This window comes from Lagenorhynchus albirostris, chromosome 1 (genome assembly GCF_949774975.1).
Source record: "Lagenorhynchus albirostris chromosome 1, mLagAlb1.1, whole genome shotgun sequence".
Taxonomy (NCBI): domain Eukaryota; kingdom Metazoa; phylum Chordata; class Mammalia; order Artiodactyla; family Delphinidae; genus Lagenorhynchus; species Lagenorhynchus albirostris.
Genome location: NC_083095.1, coordinates 110,559,629 through 110,582,533, shown reverse-complemented (window position 1 = coordinate 110,582,533; position 22,905 = coordinate 110,559,629). Strand labels below are relative to the sequence as shown.

The window sequence follows — 22,905 nt, the reverse complement described above, 5'->3', positions numbered from 1 at the left end:
TTAATAAAACATCCATTGTTTTTAATCGTTATACCTCTCAACTTAGTTATTTGCAGAGGTTATATCAGTATCTTTGAGAAATATGTGGTCTGTATGGTACTGTATTCAAAACCGTATGATTATGTACAACAGTGTTACTGGGTTAATAATTTTTAAACTTACATTGAGTTGATTGGTTCTTTATAAATTCAGCAACTTTGGTCATATGGCTCAAAGGAGGTTATCAGTTATGGTACAAAGGGGAATTATATATTCATTAAGGCTTTTTCTCATGGAATTTCTAAGAACTAAAATTTGAAAGCCCTTCAAAATAATGGAGCTTCAACCACCTGTATTTTAATTACATGCCAGAAAGAATGTGTCAGTCCTTCAGAACTGTCAGAATTTGATTGGAAAATACTGGAGGGCTTCCCTGGTGGCGCAGTGGTTAAGAATCTGCCTGCCAATGCAGGGGACATGGGTTCGAGCCCTGGTCTGGGAAGATCCCACATGCCGCGGAGCAACTAGGCCCATGAGCCGCAACTACTGAGCCTGCGCGTCTGGAGCCTGTGCCCCGCAATAAGAGAGGCCGTGACATTGAAAGGCCCGCGCACCATGATGAAGAGCGGCCCCCGCTTGCCGCAAATAGAGAAAGCCCTCGCACAGAAACAAAGACCCAACACAGCCAAAAATAAATAAATTAATTAATTTTTAAAAATACTGGAAAATTATGTTTAAAGAAAAAAACTAAAACATTAATTTTTGTATTTTTCAAAATGTGTGTGTATGCATGTGCGTGAGTATAACTGATATTTATTTACAGTTGTCTGTATCAGTATTAGTTGAGAGAGCTTTAAAATGTGAAATCACATATACATACCATAGAAGTCAGCATTTTAACTTTTACAAAACATTAAGAAATTTAATATGTCTAATTTTCAAGAAAAGGTCTCACTGGGAATTCCCTGGCGGTCCATGGTTAGGACTCTGTGCTTCCACTGCTGGGGGCCCGGGTTCGATCCCTGGTTGGGGAACTAACTTCCTGCAAGCTGTGCAGCACAGCCAGAAAAAAAAAAAGAAAAGAAAAGGTCTTACCTATCAAATATTCTGCATTCTTTATTGTTTCCTATCTTAGACAGTTTTATTACTACCTGGGTTCTAATCCCTTTTACACCCCTTACTTACTGTGTGACCTTAGGCAATTCAGTTAACCTCTTTGTGTCTCAGTCGCCTCATGTGTAAAATGGGGATGATAATAGTACCTCTTGGATCGTGGTGATTCAGTAAGATAAGTGAAAGGTGTCTAGTACATGGTAAGTAGTCAGTAAATACTAGTTGCTGTTATTATTTTTATTGTAATTACTGGTATACAAAGGGTTGTTTCTAGGAGCATGTATTATAAGCTACTGGCGATTGTGGAATAGAGTCAGCTTTTCCCATCTGCATAGTTTGTGTCATCCATGGAAGTAGTAGGGAAGCATTAATTGTTGTAATTTGTTTATCAACTAGTTAATTCAGTATAACTTTTTATTGACTGTTTAGGTTGCCAAAGCTTCTTTTCAAAGGAACAATGATGCCTTGGATGCTGCATTATTCTACCTTTCAATGAAGAAGAAAGCAATAGTGTGGGGTCTGTTTAGGTAAATTTCCTCAACACTTAATATGGTTTAATGGAATGAAGATTGTGCTGTGACTCAGAAACATAATGCTTTTGAAAGTACTTAGATAAATCAGTTTCCTTTTTTGTGCCTTGATTCCTTTATCTGCAAAACAAATAGAATATCATTTGAACTTAACCTAAAGAGTGGGATATTGTTAAAAATAAGTTGATAAAAGCACTTTGGAAAGTAAAGAGTGCACTTGCTTCCTATTCATGTATACTTAAGGTATTTTGAGTTTTCTCCTTATTAGAAGAAACAAAGAGAAGCTTAATAACAAATACCTACCACTAAAGTTGTTATTGTTCTTCTTTTAGATGGATGTTTGAGGTTTTCATTTTCTATTTTCATATATTCTGTAAAGGATTAAAACTATTTTAAATTTGGTTTAACCACTGATGTTTGTGCTCTGGTTCCCAGGTCACAGCATGATGAAAAAATGACAACATTTTTCAGCCACAATTTTAATGAAGATAGATGGCGTAAAGCCGCTTTGAAAAACGCTTTCTCTTTACTTGGAAAACAACGCTTTGAACAATCTGCTGCTTTTTTCTTGTTAGCTGGTTCATTGAAAGATGCCATTGAGGTATAACTAAGAAAACATGCTATGAAATACCTGTAAGAGCTTGAAAACCTGGGAAGATCATGGAGGAGACTGTAATGTTTGGTCATATGTTTGTAAGGATAGAGGGTAGAGAATAACTACAGAGATTACTAACTTAAATAGTAGCACAATGATAATGGAATTATAAATAAATACATGTAGAAACATAAATGAAAAATTTTATATAGAGAATATTGCATTTCAAGATAAGTATTTCAAGTATAAGTGTATGGAAAAATGGTTTATGAATATCTTTTTCCTGACCATCTTGTGATTCGGAACTATTTAAGTATGTATAGGTCACAGTCTCCTTACTTTGTGTAGACAGGCAGATATTTTAAGTTCTTTTTCGTCTAAATGAAATTCATAGATAAGGAACTGAGATTGCAGTTTATACTGTTTTGAAATATAGTCTTAGATATTGGAAGGTGAATGGGAAGAGATAAAAGTTCACATTTTTTGATACACAATCTTGGTAGCTGGTTAAGAGAATAATTACAAATATTTCTGTTGTTTATGAGATATTCCTTTTAGGATACCTATTATTATAGTGAATAATCCAAACAGGTGAAGGAAAAACATAATTGGAAATAATATATCATAGAAAAAATAGGAAATATCCAACAAAGTGAAAGTACTTTATGTTTAGAATTAGTCATATTTTCAGAATTATCTCAGATGTATGAGTTTTTAAAGTAACAAATATTTATAATTTTGAAATGGGAAGCTTAGCCTAGAAGATACTCGGGCAAAGAAGAGAAATGTTGATTGAGTGAGAGATGCTCATATTGCCTGCATGACCTCAGATTCTCAGATGAGTAGCTACTTTAGAATATAAACTCAGAGAGAGTAAGAATAGAGTATGTGGCTTTATTTCTTAAGTTGTTTGCTATGTAAGTAGAAGATTCTTTTAAAATAGTAATAATTATGTTTATATGGAAATATATTTGGAAATTAACAGGAACTGATGTACATAAATTTAGATGTCATAAGTGGTATTTAATTTAAAGATGAATGTTATTTGAATTGATCTAAGTCTGAGATGGTGTTGATATACTTCATTTTATGCATTTTTTATAAATGATCTTTCTAGGCTACTAAGTTCCAGTTTCTTAATCTTCCTGCTATTCCTTAATCTCCTTTCAAGCAAGCATATAACTACCGTTCACTGTCTCAACCTCTGGACCTCTTCCCTCCACTGTGAGAATATAAATAGTGGATAATTTCAGGATATCAGTTGGATATTTCGTATCTCTAAATAATTATCATTAAATAAGTATTTCTTAATATTTAAATTTATAGGTATGTCTTGAAAAAATGGAAGATATCCAGCTAGCCATGGTAATTGCCCGTTTATATGAATCTGATTTTGAGACTTCATCCACTTATCTATCCATCCTAAATCAGAAGATTTTGGGTTGCCAAAAGGATGCCTCAGGATTCGATTGCAAAAGATTACATCCTGATCCTTTCTTACGTAGTCTTGCGTACTGGGTAATGAAAGATTATGCCCGAGCCTTGGACACGTTATTGGAACAAACACCAAAGGAGGATGATGAACGTCAAGGTAGAACATTTTGTGGATTTCTCTTTTTCTTTTTTAAAAGAAGACAGTTTCTGAACTGATGTTCACTTAGATAATACACACACACACACCCCCCACACACAACCGATCATTACCAGATTTACTTTTCAACTTTGAGAAATTAGTATCAAAATTTCTTGTGCAGCTAAAGGTTTAGTCACTTACTATCTATAATTGAATCTAGCATTTTGTTATAATAATTTGAGTAGTAAAAGAAGACTTCACACACATTTTTACTCTCATAGCTATATATCAAGGCATATAAGATTACCATACTATTCTAATTTCATATATATTAGACTGAAGCATACAGAATGTTTCCACATCACACAGCTCTTTCTATGTATCATAATAGCCGGTTTCCTAAAAAAGTGTAAATTTTGGCTGTTACACATGTTGGTTTAGCGTATGGGCCTACAAAAACTTTATTCTTGTGTGGCGAACTTTCTTTACTCTTAGTTATAGCAAATAATTTAGATTTTTAAAAGCATTTGGAAGGTATCTAGCAGCATTGTTTGCAATAATTTAGAAAATGGAACATTTTAAATATTCATCAATACAATAGTTATATAAATTATAATATATCCATACTATAGAAACAATGTGCTATTAAAAATGGGGTAGAGTGATGTGTTAATATGTGCTGTATTATTAAGTGAAAAACTAAGATATAGAACAATAGAGTTCTTGTTGCACTTTATGTATATATGTCATACATATACACACGTGTGTGTACACACGTACTGTGTCTGGTTCCCACTCCCTCTCCATTTTTTGTGTTTTGGAACAAATCACAAGAAACTACCGGCACTGGTCATCTTTTGGGAATAGGAGTGGGGAGATACAAGCTTTTACTTTTCATTTTGTACTTTCCATAGTTATAATTTTCTAGCCTTTTATTTTTATTACATATTATTTTTAAACATTAAAAGAGCTTACATGAATAAAGAGATTCAGGCTCAATTTTTACTTCTTCTTTACAAAAAAGAAATATAATATTTTAATACACAGTACCCCCTTATCCACAGGGATTATGTTCCAAGACTCCCAGTGGATGACTGAAATTGTGGGTAGTACCAAATCCTATATAAACTGTGTTTTTATATATATATATATATATATATATATATATATATATATATATATATATATATGATAAAGTTTAATTTATAAATTAGGCACAGTAAGGGATTAACAACGGTGACTAATAATAAAATAAAATAGAACAATTATAACAATATGCTGTAATGAAAGATGTTGTTTCTCTCACTCAGAATCTTATCATACAAATTTATTGCCTTTTCCATCTTAACTAAGCACTTACCATGCACTGTGCCCATAACTTTTGAAGTTTGAGGTGTGACAGAAAAACTAGCATGAATTTCTTTTTCCTGCTTCACAATTTCACGGACAGAAGATTCATTCTGACCTTAGATCTTAGTACCCTCAGCTTACAAATTTTTTTACTTTCCTTATTAAATAGAGAACTTTCAAATTTTCACTTAAAGGAAGCACTTACGCTTCTCTTTGGCATAGATGAACTGCCAGCATCACTACTTTTGCACGTGGGGCCGTTATTAAGTATTATAAAATGAGGGTGACTTGAACACAAGCACTGTGGTGCCGTGACAGTGGATCTGATAATCCAGGTGGCTACTAAATGACTAATGGGTGGAATACTCTGGACAGGATGGAGCGAGATTTTTGTCGTGCTACTCAGAACCACTCGCAATTTAAAACTTATAAATTGTTTATTTCTGAAATTTTCCATTTAATATTTTTGGACCTCAGTTGACCTCAGGTAACTGAATCCATGGAAAGCAAAACTGCAGATAAGGAGGGACTACTGTAAATATTTTTAAATTTATTTAAAGGAAAGGAAATAAAACCTTTAGAAGAAAAATATCTGACCTACCCAGGTAATTTTAGTAAAATGTACACATTTTTACAGAAGGAAGATTCTGTTTATTTCTTAATCTTTTCCAGGTTAACTTTTAAAAGGTTGTGTGTTATTGGGGAAAATTTTATGTATACATAAAAGAGTGAATGATATAATGAAAGTCTCTGACTCTATCATCCAGTTTCAGTAGTTATCAAACTCATAACCAACCTCGAGCCATATATATATTCCCATCCTTTCCACACCCTCCCATTCTCAATACTGTATAGATTCATTTTGAAGCAAACACAACAGATCATTTCATCTGTGAATATTGCAACATGCATCTCTAAAAACTAAGGACTCTTTAAAAAACAATAACACATGTCATTGTTATAACACATAACAATTTTATTAGTAATTAAATACTCAGTCTTCAAATTTCCCTGGTTCTCTCAAAATCTTATACAGTTGATTAATTTGAAACAAGATCCATATGATGCCTATATATTGTGATTGGCTGAGGTGACTCTTATGTCTGTTTTGATCCATATTTAGTTACCCCCTCCCCCTCCCCCAGTTTATTTGCTAAAGAAGTCGGATTGTTTGTCCTGTAGTTTCTTTTTTTTTTTAACATCTTTATTGGAATATAATTGCTTTACAGTGGTGTGATAGTTTCTGCTTTATAACAAAGTGAATCAGTTATACATATACATATGTTCCCATATCTCTTCCCTCTTACGTCTCCCTCCCTCCAACCCCCCCATCCCACCCCTCTAGGTGGTCACAAGCACCGAACTAATTTCCCTGTGCTATGCGGCTGCTTCCCACTAGCTATCTATTTTACGTTTGGTAGAGTATATATGTCCATGCCACTCTCTCACTTTGTCACAGCTTACCATTCCCCTCCCCATATCCTCAAGTCCATTCTCTAGTAGGTCTGTGTCTTTATTCCCGTCTTACCCCTAGGTTCTTCATGACATTTTTTTTTCTTAGGTTCCATATATATGTGTTAGCATATGGTATTTGTCTCTCTCTTTCTGACTTACTTCACTCTGTATGACAGACTCTAGGTCCATCCACCTCACTACAAATAACTCAATTTCGTTTCTTTTTATGGCTGAGTAATATTCCATTGTATATATGTGCCACATCTTCTTTATCCATTCATCCGATGATGGACACTTAGGTTGCTTCCATCTCCTGGCTATTGTAAATAGAGCTGCAATGAACATTTTGGTACATGACTCTTTTTGAATTATGGTTTTCTCAGGGTATATGCCCAGTAGTGGGATTGCTGGGTCGTATGGTAGTTCTATTTGTAGTTTTTTAAGGAACCTCCATACTGTTCTCCATAGTGGCTATACCAATTCACATTCCCACCAACAGTGCAAGAGGGTTCCCTTTTCTCCACAACTTCTCCAGCATTTATCGTGTCTGGATTTTTTGATGATGGCCATTCTGACCGGTTTGAGATGATATCTCATTGTAGTTTTGATTTACATTTCTCTAATGATTAATGATGTTGAGCATTCTTTCATGTGTTTGTTGGCAATCTGTATATCTTCTTTGGAGAAATGTCTATTTAGGTCTTCTGCCCAGTTTTGGATTGGATTGTTTGTTTTTTTGTTATTGAGCTGTTTGAGCTGCTTGTAAATTTTGGAGATTAATCCTTTGTCAGTTGCTTCATTTGCAAATATTTTCTCCCATTCTGAGGGTTTTCTTTTGGTCTTGTTTATGGTTTCCTTTGCTGTGCAAAAGCTTTTTTTTTTTTTTTTTGTGGTACGCGGGCCTCTCACTGCTGTGGCCTCTCCCGTTGCGGAGCACAGGCTCTGGACGCACAGGCTCAGCAGCCATGGCTCACGGGCCCAGCCCATCCAAGGCATTTGGGATCCTCCCAGACCGGGGCACGAACCCGCGTCCCCTGCATCAGCAGGTGGGCCCTCAACCACTGTGCCACCAGGGAAGCCCTGTGCAAAAGCTTTTAAGTTTCATTAGGTCCCATTTGTTTATTTTTGTTTTTATTTCCATTTCTCTAGGAGGTGGGTCAAAAAGGATCTTGCTGTGATTTATGTCATAGCATGTTCTGCCTATGTTTTCCTCTAAGAGTCTTATAGTGTCTGGCCTTACATTTAGGTCTTTAATCCATTTTGAGCTTATTTTTGTATATGATGTTAGGGAGTGTTCTAATCTCATACTTTTACATGTACCTGTCCAGTTTTCCCAGCATCACTTATTGAAGAGGCTGTCCTTTCTCCACTGTACATTCCTGCCTCTTTTATCAAAGATAAGGTGACCATATGTGCATGGGTTTATCTCTAGGCTTTGTATCCTGTTCCATTGATCTATCTTTCTGTTTTTGTGCCAGTACCATACTGTCTTGATTACTGTAGCTTTGTAGTATAGTCTGAAGTCAGGGAGCCTGATTCCTCCAGCTCCGTTTTTCGTTCTCAAGATTGCTTTGGCTATTCGGGGTCTTTTGTGTTTCCATACAAATTGTGAAATTTTTTGTTGTAGTTCTGTGAAAAATGCCAGTGGTACTTTGATAGGGATTGCATTGAATCTGTAGATTGCTTTGGGTAGTAGAGTCATTTTCACAATGTTGATTCTTCCAATCCAAGAACATGGTATATCTCTCCATCTATTTGTATCATCTTTAATTGCTTTCATCAGTGTCTTATAATTTTCTGCATACAGGTCTTTTGTCTCCTTAGGTGGGTTTATTCCTAGATATTTTATTCTGTTTGTTGCAGTGGTAAATGGGAGTGTTTTCTTAATTTCACTTTCAGATTTTTCCTCATTAGTGTATAGGAATGCCAGAGATTTCTGTGCATTAATTTTGTATCCTGCTACTATACCAAATTCATTGATTAGCTCTAGTAGTTCTCTGGTAGCATCTTTAGGATTCTTTATGTATAGTATCATGTCAACTGCAAACAGTGACAGCTTTACTTCTTCTTTTCCGATTTGGATTCCTTTTATTTCTTTTTCTTCTGTGATTGCTGTGGCTAAAACTTCCAAAACTATGTTGAATAAGAGTGGTGAGAGTGGGCAACCTTGTCTTGTTCCTGATCTTAGTGGAAATGGTTTCAGTTTTTCACCATTGAGCACGAGGTTGGCTGTGGGTTTGTCATATATGGCCTTTATTATGTTGAGGAAAGTTCCCTCTATGCCTACTTTCTGCAGGGTTTTTATCATAAATAGGTGTTGAATTTTGTCGAAAGTTTTCTCTGCATCTATTGAGATGATGATATGGTATTCTCCTTCAATTTGTTAATATGGTGTATCACGTTGATTGATTTGCGTATATTGAAGAATCCTTGCATTCCTGGGATAAACCCCACTTGTTCATGGTGTATGATCCTTTTAATGTGCTACTGGATTCTATTTCCTAGTATTTTGTTGAGGATTTTTGCATCTGTGTTCATCAGTAATATTGGTCTGTAGTTTTCTTTCTTTGTGACGTCTTTGTCTGCTTTTGCAATCAGGGTGATGGTGGCCTTGTAGAGTGAGTTTGGGAGTGTTCCTCCCTCTGCTATAATCTGGAAGAGTTTGAGAAGGATAGGTGTTAGCTCTTCTCTAAATGTTTGATAGAATTCGCCTGTGAAGCCATCTGGTCCTGGGCTTTTGTTTGTTGGAAGATTTTTAATCACAGTTTCAATTTCAGTGCTTGTGATTGGTCTGTTCATATTTCCTATTTCTTCCTGGTTCAGTCACAGAAGGTTGTGCATTTCTAAGAATTTGTTCATTTCTTCCAGGTTGTCCATTTATTGGCATACAGTTGCTTGTAGTAATCTCTCATGATCCTTTGTATTTCTGCAGTGTCACTTGTTACTTCTCCTTTTTCATTTCTAATTCTATTGATTTGAGTCTTCCTTTTTTTTTTGATGAATCTGGCTAATGGTTTATCAATTTTTTTTGTCTTCTCAAAGAACCAGCTTTTAGTTTTATTGATCTTGGCTGTCATTTCCTTCATTTTTTTTTCATTTATTTCTGATCTGATCTTTATGATTTCTTTCCTTCTGCTAACTTTGGGGTTTTTTTTTCTTCTTTCTCTAATTTCTTTAGGTGTAGGTTAGGTTGTTTATATTAGATGTTTCTGTTTCTTAAGGTAGGATTGTATTACTATAAACTTCCCTATTAGAAATGCTTTTGCTGCATCCCATAGGTTTTAGGTCTTTGAGTTTTCATTGTCATTTGTTCCTAAGAATTTTTTGATTTCCTCACTGGTCTCTTGGTTATTAAGTAGTGTATTGTTTAGTCTCCACGTGTTTGTATTTTTTACAGATTTTTTCCTGTAATTGATATCTAGTCTCATAACATTGTGGTTGGAAAAGATAGTTGATATGATTTCAGTTTCCTTATATTTACCAAGGCTTGATTTGTGACCCAGGATATTATCTATCCTGGAGAATGTTCCATGAGCACTTTGGAAGAATGTGTATTCTGTTATTTTTGGATGGAATGTCCTATAAATATCAATTAAGTCCATCTTGTTTAATGTATTGTTTAAAGCTTGTGTTTCCTTGTTTATTTTCTTTTTGGATGATCTGTCCATTGGTGAAAGTGGGGTGTTAAAGTCCCCTACTATGATTGTGTTACTGTTGATTTCCCCTTTTATGGCTGTTAGTATTTGCCTTATGTATTGAGGTGCTCCTATGTTGGGTGCATAAATGTTTACAATTGTTATATCTTCTTCTTGGGTTGACCCCTTGATCATATGTAGTGTCCTTCTTTGTCTCTTGTAATAGTCTTTGGTTTAAAGTCTATTTTGTCTGATATGAGAATTGCTACTCCAGCTTTCTTTTGATTTCCATTTGCATGGACTATCTCTTTTCTGTCCCCTCACTTTCAGTCTGTATGTGTCCCTAGGTCTGAAGTGGGTCTTTCTTTGACAGCATGTATATGGGTCCTGTTTTTGTATCCATTCAGCCAGTCTTTGTCTTTTGGTGGGAGCATTTAATCCATTTACATTTGAGGTAATTATCAATACGTGTGTTTCTATTACCATTTTCTTAATTGTTTTGGGTTTGTTATTGTAGGTCTTTTCCTTCTTTTGTGTTTCCTGCTTAGAAAAGTTCCTTTAGCATTTGTTGTAAACCTGTTTGGTGGTGCTGAATTCTCTTAGGTTTTGCTTGTCTGTAAGGTTTTTAATTTCTCCATTGAATCTGAATGAGATCCTTGCTGGGTATAGTAATCTTGGTTGTAGGTTTTTCCGTTTCATCACTGTAAATATGTCCTGCCACTCCTTTCTGGCTTGCAGAGTTTCTGCTGAAAGATCAGCTGTTAACCTTATGGGGATTCTCTTGTATGTTATATGTTGTTTTTCCCTCGTTGCTTTTAATATTTTTTCTTTGTACTTCATTTTTGATAGTTTGATTAATATGTGTCTTGGCATGTTTCTCCTTGGATTTATCCTGTATGGGACTCTCTGTGCTTCCTGGACTTGATTGACTATTCCCTTTCCCGTATTAGGGAAGTTTTCAACTATAATCTCTTCAAATGTTTTCTCAGTCCTTTACTTTTTCTCTTCTTCTGGGACCCCTATAATTCGAATGTTGGTGCCTTTAATGTTGTCCCAGAGGTCTCTGAGACTGTCCTCAATTCTTTTCATTTGTTTTTCTTTATTCTGCTCTGCAGTAGTTATTTCCACTATTTTATCTTACAGGTCACATACCCGTTCTTGTGCCTCAGTTATTCTGCTATTGATTCCTTCTAGAGAGTTTCTAATTTCATTTATTGTGTTGTTCATCACTGTTTGTTTGCTCTTTAGTTCTTCTAGGTCCTTGTTAAACATTCCTTGTATTTTCTCCATTCTATTTCCAAGATTTTGGATCATGTTTACTCTCATTATTCTGAATTTTTTTCCAGGTAGACTGCCTGTTTCTTCTTCATTTGTTTGGTCTGGTGGGTTTATTACCTTGTTCCTTCATCTGCTGTGTGTTTCTGTCTTCTCATTTTGCTTAACTTACTGTGTTTGAGGTCTCATTTTCGCAGGCTGCAAGTTCGTGGTTCCCGTTGTTTTTGGTGTCTGCCCCCAGTGGCTAGGGTTGGTTCAGTGGGTTGTGTAGGCTTCGTGGTGGAGGGGACTTGTGCCTGTGTTTTGGTGGCTGAGGCTGGATCTTGTCTTTCTGGTGTGCAGGACTGCGTCCATTGGGTGTGTTTTGGTGTGTCTGTGACCTTACTATGATTTTAGGCAGCCTCTCTGCTAATGGCTGGGTTTGTGTTACTGTCTTGCTAGCTGTTTGGCATAGGATGTCAAGCACTGTAACTTGCTGGTCATTGAGTGGAGCTGGGTCTTAGCGTTGAGATGGAGATCTCTGGAAGAGCTTTTGCATTTGATATTACGTGGAGCCAGGAGGTCTGTGGTGGACCAGTGTCCGGAACTCAGGTCTCCCACCTCAGAGGCATAGGCGTGACACCTGGCCGGAGCACGAATACCCTGTCACCCACACGGCTCAGAAGAAAAGGGAGAAAAAATGAAACAGAAAGAAAAAATAAAATAATATAAAGTTATTAAAATAAAAAATAATTATTAAAAAATTAAAAAGTAATAATAAAAGAAAGAAAGAATAGAGCAAGCAAACCAGAAAAACAAATCCACCAGTGATAGCAAGTGCTAAAAACTATACTAAAAAAACCCCCCAAACAAAAAATGGATAGACAGAACCCTAGGACAAATGGTAAAAGCAAAGCTATACAGACAAAATCATACGAAGAAGCATACACATACACACTCACAAAAAGAGAAGAAGGAAAAAAAAAATCTATATATATAAAAGAAAAAAAGGAGGATGAGAGCAATCAAATCAATAAAGAAAGCTACCAATGATAATCAACTCTAAATACTAAACTAAGATAAACATAAAGCCAGGAACAAATTAGATGCAGAAAGCAAACCCCAAATCTACAGTTGCTCCCAGCATCCACCACCTCAATTTTGGGATGATTCGTTGGCTGTTCAGGTATTCCACAGATGCAGGGTACATCGAGTTGACTGTGGAGATACAATCTGTTGTTCCTGAGGCTGCTGGGAGAGATTTCCCTTTCTCTTCTTTGTTCGCACAGCTCCTGCGGTTCAGCTTTGGATTTGGCCCCGCCTCTGCGTGGAGGTCTCCTGAGGGTGTCTGTTCTTCGCTCAGACAGGACGGGGTTAAAGTAGCAGCTGATTAGGGGGTACTGGCTCACTCAGGCCGGGGTGAGGGAGGGGTACGGATGTGGGGCGAGCCTGTGGCTGCAGAGGCCAGCGTGACATTGCACCGGCCTGAGAGGCTCCCCATGTGTTCTCCCAGGGAAGTTGTCCCTGGGTCACGGGACCCTGGCAGTGGCGGGCTGCACAGGCTCCCGGAAGGGGAGGTGTGGATAGTGACCTGTGCTCGCACACAGGCTTCTTGGTGGCTGCAGAAGTAGCATTAGCGTCTCATGCCCGTCTCTAGGGTCCGCACTGATAGCTGTGGCTCGTGCCCATCTCTGGAGCTCGTTCAGGCAGTGCTCTGAATCCCCTCTCCTCGCACACCCCGAAACAGTGGTCTTTCGACTCTTAGGCAGTTCCAGACTTTTCCCCGGACTCCATCCCGGCTAGCTGTGGCGCACTAGCCCCTTTCAGGCTGTGTTCATGCAGCCAACCCCAGTCCTCTCCCTGGGATCTGACCTCCGAAGCTCGAGGTCCCAGCCCCCGCCCGCCCCGGCGGGTGAGCAGAGAAGCCTCTCGGGCTGGTGAGTGCTGGTCGGCACCGATCATTTGTGCGGGAATCTGTCCGCTTTGCCCTCTGCAGCCCTGTTGCTGCGCTCTCCTCCGTGGCTCCGAAGCTTCGCCCCTCTGCCACCCACAGTCTCCGCCCGAGAAGGGGCTTCCTAGTGTGTGGAAACTTTTCCTCCTTCACAGCTCCCTCCCACTGGTGCAGGTCCCGTCCCTATTCTTTTGTCCCTGTTTTTTCTTTTGCCCTTCCCAGGTACGTGGGGGAGTTTCTTGCCTTTTGGGAGGTCTGAGGTCTTCTGCCAGCGTTCAGTAGGTGTTCTGTAGGAGTTGTTCCACATGCACATGTATTTTTGATGTATTTGTGGGGAAGAAGGTGATCTCCACGTCTTACTCCTCCACCATCTTGAAGGTCTCCCTCTTTGCAGTTCTTTTTGTTTTGATAGTATATCCCACTAAGGATGTTCAGTCAAATTACTTATTTTTTTTAAATTACTTATTTTTAAGTCACTTTATAGTTCCTCTCTTGTGGTTATGCTACCAACTTGATACAAAGAATAATTTGTTTAATTTTGCTTTTGCTTTTATTGTGAATTTTTTAAAATTAATTTTCTTTTAGAATTATATAAAATGTTGAAGTGGTTTTTAAATAAAAACAATAAAATCAAGGTATTTTCAGAGAAATCTAGCTTCTTTCCTCGTCTCTCTACCCTGTTCTTGCCTCCCTTTTTTAGGGGACCAATTGAAAAAAAAATTGTGTGTTCTCCTTCCATTTAAAAAAATACAAGTGTACGTGTGTGTGTGTGTGTGTGTGTGTGAATGTGTGTATGTGTTCCCTCTTTACTTTCTTAGATAAAAGGTAGTTTAGTATCTTTTACTTAATATATTCTGGATATCACTCCATAGCAAAACAGGGAAATTCTTTTTATTTTAGCTGTATTTTGTGGGTATATCGTAGTTTAACTAATCCTAGGTTAATATTTAAGTGTCCTTTTTTTTGAGGAAATGCTGACATATTTTATTCTTTTGTAATATAATTACAAGTTAACATAATACCTGTGATTGTATCTGTTTGATTTCTGTAGTTATCAAATCTTGTAACCCAGTGGTGTTTAGTTTCTACAACTACCTTCGAACTCATCCTTTGCTTATTCGAAGAAACCTTGCCTCCCCTGAAGGAACTTTGGCAACCTTAGGTCTCAAAACGGAGAAGAACTTTGTTGATAAAATTAATCTCATAGAAAGAAAATTATTCTTTACTACAGCAAATGCTCATTTTAAAGTTGGATGTCCTGTTTTAGCCTTGGAGGTACTCTCCAAAATTCCAAAAGTTAGCAAAGTGTCTGCCTTACCTTCAGACAAAGATCAGCCTGACTTCATTTCTAAAAAGACGGACGATGTACCTTCAGAATCAAAAACTCTGAGTGATGGTGATAGAAGTTCTGGAATTGATTGGTCAAACGTAACTTCATCACAGATTGACTGGAGTCAGCCAATAGTAAAAGTTGAAGAGGAACCTCTTACTCTTGATTGGGGTGAAGAGCACGATGGTGCCTTAGAAGAAGAGGAAGAAGATGCTGTCGGTTTAGTAATGAAAAGCACAGATGTCAGGGAAAAAGATAGACAAGAAGATCGGGAAGCCCCAGACCCTAATGTGTTATTGACTCCTCAGGAAGAGGATTGCCTTGAAGGTGATTCTGAAGTTGATGTGATTGCTGAACAACTAAAATTCAGAGCTTGTTTAAAGATCCTTATGACTGAACTAAGAACATTGGCTACAGGTTATGAAGTAGATGGTGGAAAACTCAGATTTCAACTCTATAACTGGCTTGAAAAGGAAATTGCTGCCTTGCATGAGATATGTAATCATGAATCAGTTATTAAAGAATATGCCAGTAAAATGTATTCCACAGTAGAGAGTGATATTCTGCATCAGGAAGAAATGGTGGACAAACCAGGTATTGGTTCCTATGAGTGGCACCAAATAGAAAGGCGGAGACTACAGGCTAAACGAGAGCATGCGGAAAGACGGAAGTTGTGGTTGCAGAAGAACCAAGATCTCCTCAGAGTGTTTCTTAGTTACTGTAGCCTTCATGGGGCCCAAGGTGGTGGTCTGGCCTCAGTAAGGATGGAACTCAAATTTTTGCTACAAGAATCACAGCAGGTATTGACTTTACTTTTGTTTTCAATCTTGGTTATTTTAATAATTTCAGTAACTTTCACTTATAGTTGTAAAGCTCTTTTTACTGGTTAATGTTAATGTGATTAGCTCCTCTATTCATAGGAGGCACATATTTACACTCTGCATGGGTCTTTTTAGACAAAAGTTTTGGTAATTAGGAGTAGGCTAAAAGCTTGAGAGCACAGCTGTGTCAAACTCATCTTTACGTCTTCTGCATCTAAGCATAGGACCTGGTATGCAATCAGTTTTTGTAGAATAAGTGAGCAAGCACATTAACATATTGCTTTTACTCAGATGTTTACTGCCAGTATTTTTATCATATACCTATTAATTGCTTTTTTTGTCCTTCATTTTAACTACGGAAAAACTAATCTCCTGTCACTCACAGGAAACTACAGTGAAGCAGCTCCAGTCTCCACTACCACTGCCTACCACCCTACCTCTGCTTTCAGCAAGTATTGCTTCAACAAAAACAGTTATAGCTAATCCTGTATTGTACTTAAATAATCACATCCATGATATACTTTACACTATTGTTCAGATGAAAACACCACCTCATCCCACTATTGAAGATGTGAAGGTAATGTAGAGTTTATGATCATTTGGTATTGTACATACTGAGAAGGTAAATGTGTTATACTTGTCTTCCAATTTGAACTTAGAAGAAATATTTTACAGTACTCTTATCTGCTACCTTCTCAGTCGGACTAGTTCAAGACCATTTGTCCAATGAATGTAATTTGAAAGTAAGCATTCTTGAAATTCTCCCATTTGCCACAGCTTGGATGGAGTTTAAGCTAAGTGAAGTAAGTCGGACAGAAAGAAAAATACCATATGTTATCACTTAGATGTGGAATCTAAAAAATGAAACAAATGACTGTATATAACAAAACAGAAACAGACTCCCAGACATAGAGAACAAACCAGTGGTTACCAAAGTGTGTGTGTGTGGGGGTAGGGAAGTTAAGAGATACAAACTACTAAGCACAAAATAGACAAGCAACAAGGATATATTGTACAGCTCAGGGAGATAGAGCCATTATTTTGTAATAACTTTAAAGGGGAGGATAATCTATAAAAATATTGAACCACTGTGCTGTATACCTGAAATTAATATGATAGTTTCTTCTTACTTGTGGAAAAGTTATTATCTTCCTTTAAGACAGGCAAATACTTTTTTGGTAATAAAATTCATTTTCTAGACAGTATTCTTGCCAGATATTCCTTTGGATTCTCCATCTCCTTTAAATGAATCATTAAGTAGAAATATTTATAACTGTTTGCTTAGATGCCAGGATATTATGAAAATATAAGTACAGGGGGGAATCTTTGAGAGAACCATGATTCACTAGAAATAGTCCCAGAGAAAGTACCCTCATTACTGTCTCCCTGATGACTGTGTTTTGTTGGAGGCTGTGGAATAGTTTGGGGCAATTAGAGTTTTGGCAGAGTTACTACCTCAAATTAAAACTATATCCTATGGTGAAAACTTAAAAATGGATAGATTCTAAGAAACAGTAGGGAGTGTGGCAGGATCTGGAGAGATGATCAGACTTCCACTGTGCTAGCCTAAGTGTATTTGTACTGTACTTTTTCCAATTCCAGTGGCTGATGTCATTTCAGGTCCCCAATATTTTTATTTTTAATTTTTTTGTTTGAAAGGCACATTCAATCTCTGGTAGTACATTCTTCTGAAGGACCCAAGGTTTACTGGTCATATCATCCTATTAGAGACTTCTAATCCATAGCATGAATTAATCTGTATCAGTATTTTAGCAGAGATTACTTAAATTATTTGATAGGTGAATATGGAAATGCAGAAAATGCATTCAATGCATATAGGCTCTAAGTAAACATTTCTAGTTCCTAGAAATTTGGATAAGCTTTCAAAAAGTTTGAAACTATTTCTAAGATCCCTTTAAATTTTAAGATTGTGTGAGTCTCAAAATGCTGATTCAGTGTGGCATTGTAGGATGTGGTTTTTATATTATATTGATAATTTTTAAACTTTCAAAATTTAAAATTCTAAGACTGCATTACTTCTAAGTACTAAGTGGATTACTTGCTTTCTGGAAAATTAAGCATTTCAGACAGTGATTGATATACTTTCTAAACATTTAATTCATTCTTACTGATAAGATCAAGTTTTTAGTTTCATCAAGGAGAAGTTTTCATAAGGCAACTTTAAATAAAAGCTCTAAAAATTCTAAGCTGATTTTGGTTCTGCTTTTTTTGAGTATTACTACTTAGGCTATTCATTAGCAGGCTAGGACACAGTCCCAGCAATGTGAACGTTGGCACTTTGCTTAGGGCCTGCTGAGTGGCAGGCTCACGGTAATAAATATTTGATAAAGATGCATATGAACCAGTTAGCTTTGTTGTGAGCATGGATATTGAATTGGATGAGTTTTATTTTAGAAGCTTTAAGGTAGAGTTAGTAGTCTCATGTAGGACCTAGTTATATTTACGATATTGCTAGTTTCCTGGGTATTTTCTGATTTTTAACATACTACTGTTGTGTAGAAATGTTAGTACAAAATGTAATTGTGGCTGTTTTGGTTTTAGGTGCACACACTTCATTCACTAGCAGCATCACTTTCTGCATCAATTTACCAAGCATTATGTGACAGTCATAGCTACAGGTAAAAAAAAAAAAAAAAATACCTCAATAGTATTAATACAGCAAAAGCATTAAACTGTTCCAGAGTTATATTAAAGTTCTGCTTCCTAGGGACTGAAAAATCCTCAAATATGACCACCATGTGTACTTTAATAGATGAGAATGGGAAATAAAATAATTATTTGTTTAGTTTAGCTATTACCTGGTAACAACAGAGACATACAGAAAATGACAAATAGTAAAGGAAAATTATCATCACCATCTTTTTTTTTTTTTCCAAAAAAAGAAGTGTTCACTATCCAAAATAATTTATGATATGAAGTTTTCTTATTTTTTCCCCCTTAGGAACTATTCCTTTTAGTGTTAGATTAGTTTCTGTTTGTTTGGTTTTCAGTTGAAAGAGGAAGAACTTTTGAAAAATGAGAAAGTACATTCCTATCATTGAACTATTAAAATCTATTTTACTTACCCATTTCTGTATGTCTTTAGAAGTGATATCAATATATGTAATGGTTTGAATTTTTGTTAAATGTCTAATTGCCTTCATCAGTGTATACTCTGTATTTTAATGACTAGGGCAGTATAAGTAGTAAGAAATTGAATCACTTGGAAAGATGACCTAGAATTAAATGGATTGTATTAATAAATGAAAAGTTTGTAATATAAATAGAATCACATTAAATTTATATTACACATATATCTAGATTTTTTTCTTATAAATTCAGCAGCCTCTTGTGGGAAGATTTGTTATTGCATAGGGAATTACTCTCTCAAAATGGCCTGTTCTCTGATGTTAGCCTAATAAGGCCATGTCTAAGTAACTACAAAAACTTAAAAATGTAAATAAGTGAAAAAGAGTTTGTTTGGTTGACTGTGGTCATCTTTTTTTTTTTTTTTTTTTTTCCCTTTGTGGTACGCGGGCCTCTCACTATTGGGGCCCCTCCCGCTGCGGAGCACAGGCTCCGGACGCGCAGGCCCAGCGGGCATGTCTCAGCGGCCATGGCTCACGGGCCCAGCCACTCCGCGGCATGCGGGACCCTCCCGGACCGGGGCACAAACCCGTGTCCCCTGCATCGGCAGGCGGACTCCCAACCACTGCGCCACCAGGGAAGCCCTGTGGTCATCTTAATGATCAAAGACAAGTTGTTTGAGATCAGTCACTGCTTAAAATGGCGCCAGATAAGAATCCAAATAAATTTTGTTTAAATGTGTATTTTCTAGTTTTTAGGCTGTGATTGACTCTCCAGGGAGTCAGATTTATTTTCTTCTTTTGTACTTCCCCCACTCCATAAAGATGAGGGAAGTAAATATTTGGGCACATTTGGCTTTAGGACTAGGTATTTCTAAAATAGGATTCTTCAGATTTTAGTTGATGTTTTAATTCAGAGTTGAGCTTGCACGACTTTACAGAACTAAGAAATGCAACAAAATAGTGCCCTGAAACTTTCTGATATATCTTAGTACCATCAGTAGTCTCCTTACAGCAGACTTTAAAAAAAATACAAATAAGTGAATATAGAAAAGATTTTTAAGTATTAGGTGGCATTTGGAAAAGGTTTTAATGACTAAATGTCATCTGCCTAAATAGAAAATTTGGTATTTTGTTTTAAAAAGCTATCGATAAATATTTGTAACTAATTTAAAGAACTTTCTGAAATAAGTTTTTATTAGAACAGTGAACTCAGTTTTAAGAGTTTTGTTTTAGTTATCTAAAATAAATACGTATAGGGTATAATTGCTTGTTACCTCTATTAAGACCATAAATAACTGAACCCTATTTGTTTTAGCAGTCAGACAGAAGGGAACCAGTTTACAGGAATGGCTTATCAAGGACTTCTTTTAAGTGATCGTCGAAGGCTAAGGACAGAAAGCATTGAAGAACATGCAACACCAAATTCTTCTCCTGCTCAATGGCCTGGTGAGAATCTGAGTGGTGTTTTTTGTTTGTTTTTTAATCTTCTATTTGGCAACTCCTTTTTACAAAGCTACCAACTGGTTTCCTGATTGTTGTTGTTTGTGGATTTGGTGAATAGTTTTTTATTTGTTTGTTTTTGATGATGTTTTCTGCCATGGATTAGGATTTCTTAAGTACTGTAATGTTGTCTGAAGACTCAGAAAGTTAAGGCTTCAAAAACCAGCTGTGTTGACCAGCATAAAAAAGCAAGGTTTAACATCCTTCGCAAGGGTGAGCACGTCATGTTTCTTATCCTTAGACATCCCGAATTAGAATCTTAGAGAGCCAGTATCACAGAGCTTTTTTTCACAGATACATCAGAATACAGTTATTCTCAAGAGTGTAGATGTATGTTAGGAAAGGAGTGACCATTCTGTGGCACATATATTATGGTGTCTGCCAGTCCTCTTCCTCCGGTTGGCTCTTTCTCACTCTCCATAACAGTTATTTCAAACCTTCTCCACTCTCTTAATATACTTTCCTCGTCTGCCACGTCATTTAATTTTTGCTCTACTTGCCTTATAACTCTGTGGTTACATGTTAATGATCATTGTGAAGGGTGGCAGTAGAAGGAAGTGACGGACTCCAAGTGTGTATTTAAAATTCATTTATGCATAAGTTTCTCAAAACATATTGTTGTCGTTTTGATATTTTATTGAAATAATTTCAGACTTAACAAAAGTTTCAAAAATGGTACAAACAATTCTTGTGTAACCTTCACCCAGATTCCCCAAACAGTGACATTTTACCATACTTGCTTTGTCATTCACTCCTCCTCTCTCACTTATTGTGTGTCCGTATGAATATATACTTTTTTCTGAAATATTTGAGGGTAAGTTGCAGACATGATGCCCCTTTACATCTAAATATATCAGTTTATCTTTCCTAAAAACAGACATTCTCTTATTGTACATAACCATAGCACTGTTATCAAATTCAGCATCTTAATATTGATACAATACTGCTCTCTAATCTATAGATTTTTTGACAATTTCACCTGTTGTCCCACTAAGGTCTTCCATGTAACATTTAGTTGTATTGTCTCATGAATCTCCTCTAATACGTATTCCTCCTTCTTTCTTTGTCTCTCATGACACTGACACTTTTGAAGAGCACTAGCCAATTATTTTTTAGAGTGTCCCTCCATTTGGGTTTTTCTGATGTCTTCTTAATATTAGATTCAGGTTATGAAGAGAGATTGTACCCTTCTCGGTGTAAAATATCAAGAGGCACATGATGCCACTTGGTCCCATTACTGGTGCCATTAACTTTGATCACTTCGTACGGTAGTTTCTGCCAGATTTCTCCTTTGTAAAGTTACTTTCTTTTCCTTTGCAATTAGTGAGTATCTTTTGAAGAGAATGTTTGAGATTGTGTAAAATATCATACTTTTACCCACTAATTATAGCATCCAGTGATGACTCCTGACTGAATCAGATATTACTGTGGGGATTACGAGACGGTGATTTTCTAATTCTATCCATCCTTCTACGTATTAGTTGAAACTGTTCTGTAAGGAAGAGCTTTCTCTTCTCTTCTTTTAATTTGTTTATTCACTCATTTATTATATCAGTAGGGATGAATGGATTCTTATTTTATTCTATAGCTTATAAACCATTCCTATCATTTTGTTGCTCAAATTATGGAGATATATATATCTCCATGTGTATATATTCACACTATATATATAGTATAATATAGATACATAATTTCGGTTAAACTGCAGATTTGGATTTTTTTTCCTTCTGGAGCTTTACGCTGATAGACTTCTTATAATATTATATACCCTTACAGGTGTGAGTTCACTTATTAATCTCTTGAGTTCAGCCCAAGATGAAGACCAGCCAAAATTGAACATTTTGTTGTGTGAAGCCGTTGTTGCTGTGTACTTAAGTTTATTGATACATGCTCTTGCCACAAATTCCTCCAATGAATTATTTCGACTTGCAGCCCACCCATTAAACAATCGAATGTGGGCTGCTGTTTTTGGGGGAGGTATAAAACTTGTTGTGAAGCCTCAAAGACAATCCGAAAATATTTCAGGTAAGATCAATTTGATACCAATAAGGTATGTAAATGTAAATAGTTTCCAATGTGAAAGTAAAAGATTTTTTTTAATGTTTTAAGAATTTTTATTTTGAAAATCACTGATGTTTAAGGTATAATCACTCTTGTTAGGGTAATAAATAACTAAACTTGTGTTAGAATAAAGAATATAGTTTCAGTTTAACATTTTTTGGTAAACCAGGATAAATTTGAGGAGGATAAAAAAGAAAAAAGGAAAGGTAATGGTAAGCAAGGAGACAATGTTAAGGAATAAGGTCATGGAAAAAGGATAGTTTTTAATTAGAGAAAGATTTAAATAAATCCTCATAATCTTTACAGAGTATACCAGTAGTTGGCTTCAGATTAAGTTTATGGTAATAGACAAGAATGCTGTTCCAATCATGCACATGGTTTTTAAATTCCATTTTCTGTCCTCTTTTTTTTTCTTATGGACCAAAATAGATTTTTTAGCCCACTTTTTTAGATGGTAGGATGGTAAGATATAGACTGATGCCACGGGAAAGGTTTACACCTTGGTGCTGAAACACAGAAATTGTCTGTCTTAATTCATCCTTAGAAATGATCATATTACAGATGAGGAGTTAGTGGCACAGAGAGTTTAAATGGCACAGGTTCTAACCTGTGTCTTTACTGCCCAAGATCACATCAGATGGATAGGTTCCTACGTAAGTCAGAGTAAGG

At 36.4% G+C, this 22,905-nt stretch overlaps 1 protein-coding gene across 8 annotated transcripts in view; it reads left to right on the top strand.

The window, feature by feature from the left end:
- DMXL2 (Dmx like 2) overlaps positions 1 to 22,905 on the top strand; it is a 161,092-nt gene that overhangs the window by 116,453 nt on the left and 21,734 nt on the right. For 5 of the 8 annotated variants that reach the window (XM_060149954.1, XM_060149946.1, XM_060149917.1 and 2 more), the window contains 9 exons: positions 1,522 to 1,619; positions 2,058 to 2,223; positions 3,544 to 3,808; positions 9,215 to 9,217; positions 14,487 to 15,565; positions 15,972 to 16,163; positions 18,149 to 18,225; positions 19,994 to 20,121; positions 21,952 to 22,200. In XM_060149954.1, the coding sequence (XP_060005937.1) occupies positions 1,522 to 1,619; positions 2,058 to 2,223; positions 3,544 to 3,808; positions 9,215 to 9,217; positions 14,487 to 15,565; positions 15,972 to 16,163; positions 18,149 to 18,225; positions 19,994 to 20,121; positions 21,952 to 22,200 (2,257 nt within the window). Of the gene's footprint in view, positions 1 to 1,521; positions 1,620 to 2,057; positions 2,224 to 3,543; positions 3,809 to 9,214; positions 9,218 to 14,486; positions 15,566 to 15,971; positions 16,164 to 18,148; positions 18,226 to 19,990; positions 20,122 to 21,951; positions 22,201 to 22,905 lie in introns of all 8 variants that reach the window. The other 3 variants (XM_060149927.1, XM_060149907.1, XM_060149889.1) reach the window with 1 other exon arrangement.